Source organism: Lepus europaeus, chromosome 3 (assembly GCF_033115175.1).
Source record: "Lepus europaeus isolate LE1 chromosome 3, mLepTim1.pri, whole genome shotgun sequence".
Lineage (NCBI taxonomy): Eukaryota > Metazoa > Chordata > Mammalia > Lagomorpha > Leporidae > Lepus > Lepus europaeus.
In genome coordinates, this window is record NC_084829.1 from 94,599,920 (window position 1) to 94,613,318 (window position 13,399).

At 37.4% G+C, this 13,399-nt stretch overlaps 1 protein-coding gene across 4 annotated transcripts in view; it reads right to left on the reverse strand.

Annotated features, from left to right (window-relative positions):
• Positions 1-13,399, reverse strand: part of MMS22L (MMS22 like, DNA repair protein) — a 131,829-nt gene that overhangs the window by 37,321 nt on the left and 81,109 nt on the right. For all 4 annotated transcript variants that reach the window (XM_062186524.1, XM_062186523.1, XM_062186521.1 and 1 more), the window contains 2 exons: positions 6,843-7,036; positions 449-599 (listed from right to left, as the gene is read on the reverse strand). In XM_062186524.1, the coding sequence (XP_062042508.1) occupies positions 449-599; positions 6,843-7,036 (345 nt within the window). The remainder of the gene's footprint in view (positions 1-448; positions 600-6,842; positions 7,037-13,399) is intronic.

A 13,399-nucleotide genomic window follows, 5' to 3' on the forward strand; every position in this document is an offset into this window, starting at 1 on the left:
CGCCAGTCCCAAGATCACTTTTCATTTGTTAAAATTCTTACCTTTTTGGCTGGCGCCGTGGCTCAACAGGCTAATCCTCCGCCTAGCGGCGTCGGCACACCAGGTTCTAGTCCCGGTCGGGGCGCCGGAATCTGTCCCGGTTGCCCCCCTTCCAGGCCAGCTCTCTGCTGTGGCCCGGGAGTGCAGTGGAGGATGGCCCAAGTGCTTGGGCCCTGCACCCCATGGGAGACCAGGAGAAGCACCTGGCTCCTGCCTTCATGGTGCGCCAGCCGCAGCGCGCCAGCCGTGGCGGCCATTGGAGGGTGAACCAACGGCAAAAGGAAGAACTTTCTCCCTGTCTCTCTCTCTCTCACTGTCCACTCTGCCTGTCCAAAAAAAAAAAAAAATTCTTACCTTCCTAGGATGGACTTGTATTATCAATGCGTATGCCTGAAATAAATGCACATACCTATTTTGTAGTAAATGACTTAAATATCTTGCTATAACTTGAGGCCAGATGATATCATCCCAGCCAAAAAGTTGAATTATTGATATAACTGGTTGAGGCTGAAGATCTGATGGAGCTGTGCTTGGCAAATCCACTGCTAGCAAAGTGAAATCTAGATTTAAAATGAGAAAAACTTAAGATGAGGAATTTTTTGAAACTCTCTCTTTCCAAAAATTACATTAAGTGATAAAAGAGTATCAAATATTAAAATGTCACACTTAGAAGTATAGAACGAACAAAAAGCTAAAACTGAAGGAACTTCAGGCTGTCAAAAAAATTTCTCAAGTAGCACCATCTAGATTGCTAATCTCAAAGACTCTATCTCACCATTATCATTACAAATCATGATGACCTTCAATTGCAAATTTTTATTCTGAGGTGTCTGCTAATGTGATCATTCAAAGGACTATTAAAAAAAAAGATTTGTTTATTTATTAATTTGAGAGGCAGAGTTACAGAGAGAGGGAGAGAGAGGTCTTCCATCCGCTGGTTCACTCCCTAAATGGCCACAGTGGCCAAGCTCATCAGAATTCAAGAACCAGGAGCTTCCTCTGGGTCTCTCATGTGGGTCCAGGGACCCAAGCAGTTGGGCCATTTTCCACTGCTTTCCAAGGCCATTAGCAAGGCGCTCATCAGAAGTGGAGCAGCCAGGACTCAAACCAGTACCCATGTGGGATGTTGGCACTGCAGGCGGAGGCTTAACCTACTACGTAACAATGCTGGCCCCTCAAAAGACCTTTCTTTAAATAATGTTTTAATTTACCTACTCCAGAGGAAGAGAGAGAGAGAGACAGACAGCTCTCATCTGCTGGCTCACTTCCTCCCATTTGGGTAGCAGGAACCCAATTATTTGAGCCATCAATGCTGCCTCTGCCTCCCAGGGCCTGTACTGGCATGAGGCTGGAGTCAGGAGCAAGAGCCAGGCACTGAACCCAGGTACTGCAATATTTGATGCCAGGGTCTCAACTGGCATCTTAGCCACTAGTCTAAATGTCTGGTCCCAAAAGATATGGTTTTAAAAATATTTCCAGCATCGACTCTTCTCCAATTAAGACAATTTGTGGGGTTGGAGCTGTGGCATAGTGGGTGAGGCTGCCACTTGAAGTGCTGGCATCCCGTATGGGTGTAGTTCGAGTCCTGGCTGCTCCACTTCCAATCCAGCTCTCTGCTATGGCCTGAGAAAGCAGTGGAAGATGGCCTGAGTGCTTGGGCCCCTGCATCCACATGGGAGACCTGGAAGAAGCTACTGATTCCTGGCCTAGGATTGGCCTAGCTCCAGTCGTTGTGGCCATCTGGGTAGTGAACCAGTTGATGGAAGGCTTCTCTCACTTGCTGCATCTGCCTCTCTGTAACTCTACCTTTCAAATAAGAAAACAAATCATAATAAAAAAAATCTCTTTAAAAAACTTTGCTTGCCATCTACCATACTGAACAGTTCTTTCCTACATTAGACACTGGACATTCTCTTTTATTAAACCGTATTCTCCTATAAGCAATGGCACTCTACTTTCTTCAGAACCCCCGAGATCTAAGAACTAGAAATCCTTAGTTAACTATATTAAACTAACATATTTTGTGATTTCCTGGGAATCCATAGAATAAATCTGCACTATCTTAATTTATGTCTGTCAATTGTTTATTGATCACTACCATCTATGGAGCTCTCTCAAATGGTGGCTATTTGTTCCTGTGTTCCTTTTATGCCATGTGACCTACAGACAGATGAATTTCCTTCTTGGTCTACAATGCTGCTTATAAACTATTCTCCCATTTTCCTCCCTGAAACTCTCAACTTTAAATCATCAGGATGTACCAGCTACTAACCAGCTGCACTCACCCGCAGTTTCCTAGTTCACCCTCTCACATTCCTTATAAATATCACTACCTATCATAATACAGGTATCAATATATCAATATTATGACATCAAACTCTATCATGATCAGCTCATTAACATTCTCTCCTATAGCACCCCTGTCAGAATCCTTCACGAGTTTTCTTCGAGTATCTTAACCTCTTGATTTCCTGAATTCCTCTCCTCCAATGAAGCTATCCTCCATTGTACTTCAACCACTCAGTCCCAAGGTAATACCTCGGCATTACTAGTATCTACAAATCCTTTACAGTTGATTTAAAATTCACAACCTTTTGACATCAAACTGACTTTTCAACTCTCCCTCAATGTCAACAATTCTTTGTCCCCATCAGGACCTACAACCCAATGACCTTAAAACTTTTCCCTGCCCTTCACTGCCTTCATGGCTTTCCTTTCCTCTTTAGTCAACTTGACTTCCGTGACTATACTCATTTGTGTAGACCACCAAGTCCCTAGCTCACTTTATTTTCAGAATTTCTAAATTTTTTTTTTTTTAATTAAACTTTTATTTAATGAATATAAATTTCCAAAGTATAGCTTATGGGTTACAATGGCTTCCCCCCTCCCATAACTTCCCTCCCGCCCGCTACCCTCCCCTTTCCCGCTCCCTTTCCCCTTCCATTCATGTAAAGATTCATTTTCAATTCTCTTTGTATACAGAAGATCAGTTTAGTATATATTAGGTAAAGATTTCAACTTTTTGCCCATATAGCAACATCAAGTGAAAAAACTACCATTGGATTACTAATTATAGCATTAAATAGCAATGTACAGCACATTAAAGATTTCAAAGGCAGAGAGACATAGACACAGATACAGACACACACACACACAGATCTTCCAGCTGCTTATTCACCCCCAAAATGCCTGCAATAGCTGGTGTTGCCAGGTTGAAACCAGGAACCTGGAACTCAGTATGAGTTCTTTGTATGAGTGCTTTGACCTAGGTACTTGAGCTATCTATCAGCTGCTATCTCCCAGATAGCTGGAAGCTGAATCAGAAGCAGAGTTGGGACTTGAACTCAGGCACTCCTGTACAGGATGTGGGTGTCCCAAGTAGCAATTTAACCTCTATACCCTATATTCCCCCTTCACCAGCTTTGCCCCTGCTCATTTATTGATTCCTTGTACTAGACTAAAAAAAAACATTACATGTTTAATTCTAACTCTTGGCCTTTTTCCTATATGTACCTATATCTGTTCCAGTGTAAATGGCTGACGTACAACCATGCTGGCTGATTTTAGTTTAATTTTATTGACTACAAACTTCAAAAGCAGGCCCTTAGAACAGGCTGGCATTCCTACATTTCCCAAGTCCATTCAGTCTTTCACTCTCCCATGAACTACTGCATATCCTTTTGTCCCTCTTCATCAGTGGCAAGTACCTCCTCTCCCTATTTACTTTCCTCTGAGGGCCTTACTTACTACTTCCTAGAGAAATGAAAAACACTGGAAGAAACTACTGCACATTCACTCCACATATACCCATCTGCTTCCATCTGGGCTGATTTACTCTGCCTTATCTTCTGCTACTATGGATAAATTGAATCCCATGTGCTCTATAGGACTGAATCTTCTCTAGGTACTAAAACAAAAGTGGTTTTCTTATACCATCATATTTTCTTTATTCTCAAATATTCCCATCCCATTATACAGATACTGAAATTTCTCCCACTAAAACAAAAACCAGGGACCGGCACCGTGGCTCACTTGGTTAATCCTCTGCCTGCGGCGCCGGCATCCCATATGGGTGCTGGGATCTAGTCCTGGTTGCTCCTCTTCCAGTCCAGCTCTCTGCTGTGGCCCAGGAAGGCAGTGGAGGATGGCTCAAATGCTTGGGCTCTTGCACCCACATGGGAGACCAGGAGGAAACACCCGGCTCCTGGCTTCGCATTGGCACAGTTCCAGCTGCTGCGGCCACATGGGGAGCGAACCAATGGAAGGAAGACCTTTCTCTCTCTCTCTCTCTCTCTGTCTGTAACTCTACCTGTCAAATAAATAAATAAATAAGTCTTAAAAAAAAAAACAAAACAAAAATCTTTCCTCGTTGACCATCCTTCCCACTCTACTTAAGAGCCCCAGTTTCTACCTTTCTTAAATAGTGGTATTAAAAATGTTTTATCTACATTTGCAGCCTGCAATTCCTCTTTCCACATTTCCCCTTGAATTACCTTCAGCTGGACCTTTGCCTCTACAGCACACAAAGTTGCTTTTCAATGTCACCAGTGGCTTCCCTCTTATTAAATCCAATGAGCTGTTCTCAGGCCTCATCTTACTTGACCCATTATTATTTGGGCTGTTGACCACTTCTCTCATGGTTTCTTCTTACTGTACCTGGTGTCCTTTTCAGCCTCTTTTCTTGTTTCTCTTTACTCTACAAATCTGAACAGAGGAATACCCTAGAACCCAGACCTTAAACTATTCTTTTGCCCTATACTGGCTATACTGGTGATCTAATCATCTTTCATGGCTTTGAAGCTATCTAGACAGACAGTTCTCACATTCAAATCTGCAGCCTGCGCCTTTCCCTGAATCTTAGACTCATTATCCAAGTGCCTAGTTAACATGTCTACTTGAATTTTAACGGACATATAAAATAATGGCCAAAATTAAAATCTTCCCTCACAAAATCTGCTTCTGCGGCAATCTTCCTCCACTCAGTCAATGGCTCTCTGCATCTACTGTGGTCACTTGCCCATTTAACAGGTTCTGTCAACTCCACCTTCAAAATACCTTCTCTACCTTCACATGAGAAATCTGACGTCTTCTTAGTACTCCTCCACTTCACCAAAGCCTACCAATCAAAAGGATCCTATCACTTCTCTTCTCAAAACTTTCTGGCAGCTTCCAATTTCAGAGTAAAAGTAAATGTTACAACTAATAAGGCAGAAAACAAACCAGTCCTCCATTACTTCTTGGACAATGTCTCTGACTTCTCTCTTCCTTTCCTTTGCTACATGGCCAATTTTTGCTTCCCTGTAGTACCTCAAACACATCAAAGATGCTTCGGCCTCTGACTTTTACAGGTGTGGCCTCTCACCTCCTTCAGGTTTGTGCTCAAATGTTACTTACTCAGGGCTCCCAAATTACTCTATCTAAAATTACAACTTGACCAGAACCCTTCCTATTCCAGCCTCTTATGTATTTTCATGTTTGTCCACAACATTTATCACTACAGAAGATATTACAAATTTGAGTGATGGAATGACTGATTGGTCTCCCCCCACTAGACCATAAGCTCCCTAAGAACAGGTTTCCTTGTCCTTTTCCCCCACTGATATATCCCCATTGGCTATAAAGGTGGGTCTTCAGTGAGTTAAAAAGTTATCTAAAAGAATTTCACATATAAAAATTGTGCATATTTAAGAAGTATTATCTGAGGTTCCAATGGAGGAAATCAATCTCTCTAAATCTTTATTTCAAATCAAACCTCAAACTCACACATTTTGCTTTATACTTGTATTTATATCCCACTTGTCAGCATCTAAGACAGCATCGACTAAACTAATATAATATTTTTTGAATGGCAGTTGGGATGATGAATATAAGAAAGATAACTTATATTATCCATTAATAACTGCTTTAGTTAAACTGATTGGATATCAATATTTATTTTAACAAATGTTACAGAAGTTGGAAAATGATGCCCTGTTACAATTCTTCAATCTGTCATTGTGAAGTCTTAATTATTGAAGTGCTACAGGATTCTAGATCTTTTCAAGTCTATATTTTTCCACTTTCTTATGTGGTTGTTTTTAGATCAGCTTTTCTTATGCACACCAAGATAAAACATGGTTTGGATCTTAAGATTTTTAAAAGTATTACATTTAAATAAATTTCATTTAAATAAATGTAGTCACCTCACCAATCTGTTTATTCCAGTACCTCTTAATTTATTTTGGACAAAATATTCCTTTGAGAAGGATAATGACCTCTTCTTAGAAAACTGCATAGATGCACATATATTCAAATTCAGCCTATAATTTCATGTGATTCATGGTTCCCTAAAGCCTACAAAAATGTCCTTAGGCCAATAATCAAATTAAGCAAATATTATAACATAAAATAGAATTTCAGAACAATAACATTTCATATATTCAATATTATTCCTATATCAGCTTCTTGGTAGTATTCACTTTATATTCTTTTGTGCTTTATACAAATTAACTTTATCTTTTATATACATTCAAAAAATTTGAAAATAAGCTACTTGAACTAGATGTAACCAGTACCTTTCCAAAATATGTGCATAAGAAGTTTTTATACATTCAATATTTTTAAGGCTTAGAGTTATCCTGTATTTTTAGCAAATAGTCAAAATTTTAATAATTTTTAATGTACAATTTGTTTCATCTTTCTAGCTGTAAAAGTCCTTATTATATCATAATAATCAAGAGTTTATTACCAAGTAAATATGAGAAGAACTGACAAACAGTTTACAAAAAGAGAAAGTTATTACTGCATGAACAATTGCCACTGACCTGCAGCTGCATCTGCAAGTTGTGAGAGAGGCACTAGCTGTGTCATTCTCTGACTCTTCAAAAATGAGAAGAAATGTCTCCATAGAGCACTGGCAATTGCAGCAAGATGGCGCTCTTTAGCCAATAATGAAGATTGCACAACTAGGTCCACATTTTCTCTTTGAAGTTCCTGACACAATTGCTGATATATACTCCTAAAAAGAAATAAAATACAGCTAGCACCCAACAAATGCTTACAGAAATCTTCTTTAAATACATCTGGGTTGTTTTCATTTCTACCATATGAAAACTGAAGGACCATTTTATATAATTAAAACCTTTATGCCAAGACATAATGCATTTCTGGTTATTTGATAGATGAATGATGGCATATTAAGCACCATAAAGTTAATGTTAATTACTAATGTCAACCATTAATTATATGCTTTTTAATATGTCAGATCCAAATGAGAAACAGGCAGCTTCAGAATGAAGGTCTGCATTTTGCAATTCATGTATGACAAGTGATTTTACTTATAATCTAGACATGAAAAAAATTATAAAACATTTTCTCCTGAGGGCTTTAGGACATGGATGTACCAACAGAAAAGTAAGTATCTCTAGGTTATGTGTGGTAGTTTAAATTAAAATATTTTCCTTGTACAGAAAAGACACAAAAGATCTTGTGTTAGTATATAAAACTGTTCTGGATACAATTTAAGTACCTTGACCCAAGAAAATACATAATCATTTTTACACAATAAACAGAAATAAACAATAAAGAATTACATATAATTATTTATAAAATATAATTCAGTACTGCCTGAAATTTTGATTCATCACTATCCACCTTTCCTGCTAAATGCAACTGAAAATTCAGATATCTCTAGACCAACCTTAGTAGAAGCATATCTTCAGGAAATTGAGGTTACCAAAGTAAGAGGGAGAAATACTAAGAAATTTTCTTGGTTATCTGGAAATAGAAGGCATTAATGTAATATACCCAGCAATTAATAATAAGATTAATTAAAACTATATGCATAACTATGCTCCTATTCCTGTTTCTGGGTACATTACTGCCAGATCAACTATAGTAGACATACATGCCTGGATACCATCCTCAAATTTGCTGCCTTCAATTATTAGGAAAACACTGAAAAATTAACTGTGAGAACAAGGTAAATGATTTCCTTCAATAGAAGTTTTCCACTAAGAAAAATAATTAGTATTTTTAAAAGGCAAGAAGAATTATATTAATTCCAGTGCACTATTTCTGACATGTTTTGAACAGTTTATCCAAGAGAAGAGGATAATCAAAAAAACTCTATCACAAAAGAGAACTAACACATATTCCTAAGCAATTCCACAAAAAGATTCAGCTGGTTGCAAGATCACATCTTAGAACATTTCATTTAACTACACCTAAGTGAAAGAAAATTCTAAATGTAAATTATGTAACATTAGGGTCTCGGTGCCAGCACTGTGGCTCAGCAGGTTAAGTCCTGGTCTGCAGTGCTGGCATATCCCATATGGACACCAGTTCGAGTCCCGACCACTCCACTTCCGATCCAGCTCTCTGCTATGGCCTGGGAAAGCAGTAGAGGATGGCCCAAGTCCTTGGGCCCCTGCACCCATGTGGGATACCCAGAAGAAGCTCCTGGCTCCAGGCTTAGGATCAGCTCAGCAATGGCTGTTGCAGTCATTTGGGGAGTGAACCAGCAGATGGAAGACTTCTCTCTCTTTCTTTCTCTCTCTCCGGCTCTACCTCTCAATAAATCTTTAAAAAAACATTAGGGCCTTGCATCTTTCCATTGGGACTCCCAGATAATCATGGAGCACTACTGAGTGCTACTTGAAGCACTGAAAAATTATACAAATGCCTGGAGGAATAGTCATAGAGCAGGCAGTTCTTACAAATGCTCACTGAACATGCACTATATCTTCTCTGTGTAAAAACCTGCCTGAGATAGTCTCAGCTGCTAGAGACCCATTTCAGGTCTTTATGCTTAGAGTAAGATAAATAATTAACAATCAAACTCTAGTTGGCAACTAACTCAAATGCCTATATCAAAATAGCAAAGTTTATGAGTATATTTCTACACATGAGAGTCCAAGTAAAATAATACCACCATTTTCACTATTCTTTATACATTTTGCAAAGAACATTGGTTTCAAATGATAACATATGACTTACTATATTTAGGTAGGATGGAATTTGTTCACTATTTCTACATAAGTGATTTTATTCACTAACTAAAACCTATTCTTTAGGAATGAGTAAGATTTCTGATCATTTTCTATGTGCTAGAAATTCTTCTAATTGAAAATCAAAACAATTTTATGACATGAACATTGTTCTTCTTTATAGATGATGAAGCTGATAGCAAAGATAAAAATTTTTTTTTCAAAAAGATAGCAGCAAAGTCTAAATAATATACCCCAAAGTCACATGGTTGGAAAAGGCTGACCCCATAATAGGAACTAAATCTGAATGTGAAACCCATACTTTATCCTCACACACTAAGACACACACAAATTTTAAAAGGATGGAAACAAAAATGCTGGTAAATTGTCTTCTTTTCCAATCTTGGCTGAAGAAATTTCAGCAAGCCTAAGAAAAACAGCTGGAAAAGTCACATGTAGCTTATTCTTTTGAAAGGACAGGGTGACATCATAACAAAGAATATATTAGGAGACTCAAGAAGACATATCAACATTCCAGAAAAAAAAAATAAAAATATTGAGAAAGAGTAACAAATCTATACCATCTTAGACCTTTCCAGAACAAAATGTTTAGAACCAGAGAGGGTAATAACTAAGAGTTAGTGTGGGAATATGATTCAGAACTGATTCTGTTGGGTAAAAAGACAAAAACAACAACTCATAAATGTTCAAGCTAAATCAGATTGGATAAGAAGAATGATTATTTGCTATTTTTACACAGAACAAAGTTGTTTAAGACCTTATGCTAATTTCACTAAACATGAAGAAACCAGAGTGCCAACACTCGAAATGCCAAGGACTTCCTTGGAGCCTGACAGAAGAATCAAATCTCTACACTATAGCCAAACAGTTAGAAATAGCCCTGCAGTCACAAGTTTTTTGGACCAGGAAAACAAAAAACAAAACAAAACAAAAAAAACAAAAAAGAAACTACATAAAGACTACTGAAAAATAAGTTTATTATATAAGATGTAATTGCTGAATATCTGCCAAGAATATATTTAAAAAATGCAAATATTAAAAGATGCTCTAGCACTAGAAGTCACAATATAAGAAAACAAAGCATAAAACACATGTGAAATGTTAAACGGAATATAATGTAGCTCTAGATGCCATGGCTATTTTATGAGATATTACCTACCCTCTTTAACAAACGGTACAAAAACAGGAAAGTAGATTTGAGGCACAAAAGAGAAAAAGTAATTTCTGGTCAAAAACTAAAAGATTGAACACAAGATGTAGGATCTTACAATACTTGGCAACTGTTTTGTTTGAGACAGATTTCACATGTGTTAAATTCATCATGGAAATACATATATATGGAAACAGATGTGGGAATCAGACTATTTTACATTATAAAAGATGCAATATAGTATAGTTGAAACAAAATTTGTAGAATGTCAAGTTACTCAAATTGCAGCTTCCATAGTAGAAATAATAGCAATATCCAGCATTTATTGGTGTTTACCAAGAGCCCGGTGCTATACTATGTCAAGTGTTTCATAAAGCATTCTTTTTCATCCTATGAGGTAGGCACCATTGTTATTCAGACCGTTTTCTAAAAAATCTATTTATGGTATTTATATAAACAGGGAGCACATTTCAGGTATTACTTCCCATGCTACCCTCCCTCCCTTACTCCAACTCTCCCTCCTCTTACTTTTAATTTTTACAATGACAGACTTTCAATTTACCTTATAATCACAAGCTTAATCCTCCACTTAATAAAGAATTCAACAAGTAGTAAGAAAAACCACTGTTCCTCAGGAGTACAGACAAGGGGTATAAACAATAATCAAATCTCAAAACATCAAATTCACTCATGTATATTACATTTTTTTTTTTTTGGTACTCTATATACTAGTTACCAAAAATCAGTGAAAACATAAATTTGTCTTTTTGGGACTGGCTTATTTCACTAAACACAAAGGTTTCCAATTACATCCATTGTGTGGCAAAGACAGGGTTTCATTCTTTTTTTACAGCTGATTAGTATTCTATCCTGTATATATACCACATTTTCTTTATCTAGTCGTCAGTTGATGGACATCTTGGTTCATTCCATATCTTAGCTATTGTGAGTTAAGCCACTATAAACATGGAGGTAAAGATGAATCTTTCATACCCTGATTTCACTTCCTCTAGGTAAATTCCCAGGAGTGGAATGGCTGGGTCATATGGTAGATCTACTTTCAGATTTCTGATTATTCAGATCTTATAAAGAGATTGAGACAAAATTGGGAATCAGAGCTAGTTATTAACAAACTACTTAGAGCTATGTGACCTTGGAAAAAAACTAGTAGCCTCCCAATTACAGTTTAAGGGGCAAAAATAGGAAAAAAAAATGTTATATCCACCCTAAAAGGTTACTGTAAAGCCCACACCTCTCAAAAAGTGTTTGTAAGTCTACCATTAAACTATGCAAATATCCATTCTTTCACATACAGTTATCCAGCTGTTCTTAATGCTTATTTTTAAGTTCTGCCTTCTCTAGCCTTCTTTAAGCACTTCGATTCCTTCATTGTACCTTTCTTTTGCTCCACTTTCTAAGATTTTTCTGTTTTTATCTGCTTGCTACTTCTTGTCTTGATTTCCTACATTCACTTATGCATCTTGCCTATGCCATGTACCTAACCCACACAGACACACATGAGAGACACAAAAATTTATGTTTGACTGGTACTATACCCTCAAGCCTGCTATCTGTCAGTCTGGACTCTCAGTAGCTGTTCTGCCTTTATCACATATGCTCTGGGGATACTTACTGCACTACTACTTATGGGTTTATCTTGATGTACTCTTGTTTCTCCAGTAATTGAAAATTACAGAATAAGATGACATCCTAGGGATGGGCATGTGGTGCAATGGTTAAGATGTCACTTGAGACTCTTGCATCCCATACTGGAATGCCTGGATTTGTGTCCTAACTCCACTTCCAATGGCAGTTTCCTACTAATGAGCAACTTGGGCAGCAGGCAGCAAGTGATAGCTTAAGAACTTGGGATCCTACCACTCCAACATGTGAGATCTGGAATTGAATTATAAGCTTCTGTTTCTGGCCTGGTCCAGAACCAGCAGTTGTAGGCACTGGGGAGTAAACCAGAGGATAGAAGATCTTTCTATCTCAGTCTCCTTGTGTTTAAAATAAAAGAAAAATAAATGAACAAAAGTAACAATAAAAAGATATAATATTCTATATATATATTACTTCCTGGTGTTCACAGTTGTATATTTAATATTTCTAATATAAAATGCTTCAAAATTTAAAGAAAAGTTGTCTATTGTAGGACCCTGCACCAACAGAAAAGGCATACTAGGTGACTAATGAGACCTAACAGAAAGCAGGAGAAAACAGCAATAACTGAGTTCGTTTTATTAGCGCTACTCCAAACATGGCAACTTTTAAAGATTTTCATTAATGAAAAAAACAACAAAATTCTTAAAGAGTTGGTCCAAATCACAATGAGTGATTATTACAACTACCTTATTGATCTAACTAATGTAAATCTGAATGAGAATCAAGATACTATAACCATTTTTACCTTGTACACTTCCATAGAAGAGGACTATAATCTATCTACCCCAAAGGAATATAATATAACAATAGTAATGACATCAACAGAAAAAATGAAAAAACACCAAAGCTTTAAAGGTTACAGTAAAAATTATCCAATCCATTTCTATCTCAAAAAAAGAAACAAAAACAAAAGCTAAAAACCAAAAAACCTTTAGATATAAAGAGACTTCTGCACAGCTTCTCTATGATACAACAGTAACTTCACTTCTGACTCCCAATCTTATGCATGCACAAATTATCAAGGAGATGCAATACAACAGAAACTAGGCTGGCAAGTAACAGTCTAGGCATGAGCAAAGGATGCCTGGCTATAATGGTGTGTTTGAGTTCATGTGGAGGAGGAGATAAGTGAGTGGTAGAGGAAATAAAGCAGTATGTTAGATTAAAGCAAGGAGTATGTGGACTGTTTTGATTTTGGAGGGACTACAATGGATAAAAAAGCAGAGCAGTAACAGTAATGCTTACAGTCTTATGTAATGCACTATTGCTGGGGGTGGAGGGAGCTCCGTAGACATAGTATTACTCAAATTCCAGGTTGTCACCCGGAAAACTTCAGATTCACTTTTTTATCGTTAGATGGGAATAATGCCCTACTATCCTCCATGGAACTCAAAAGTACTTAAAACACTTTGTACATTATAAAGCAGACAATAGGCATTTTAAAGTCACATTGTTACTGCTTCTAAATCTTAATATCCACATTCTTAAAGGCAGCAGAGCATCTCTAGAAAGACAAGGGCTTTGGAGACAGACATATCACAGCATACATCCCTTGCTA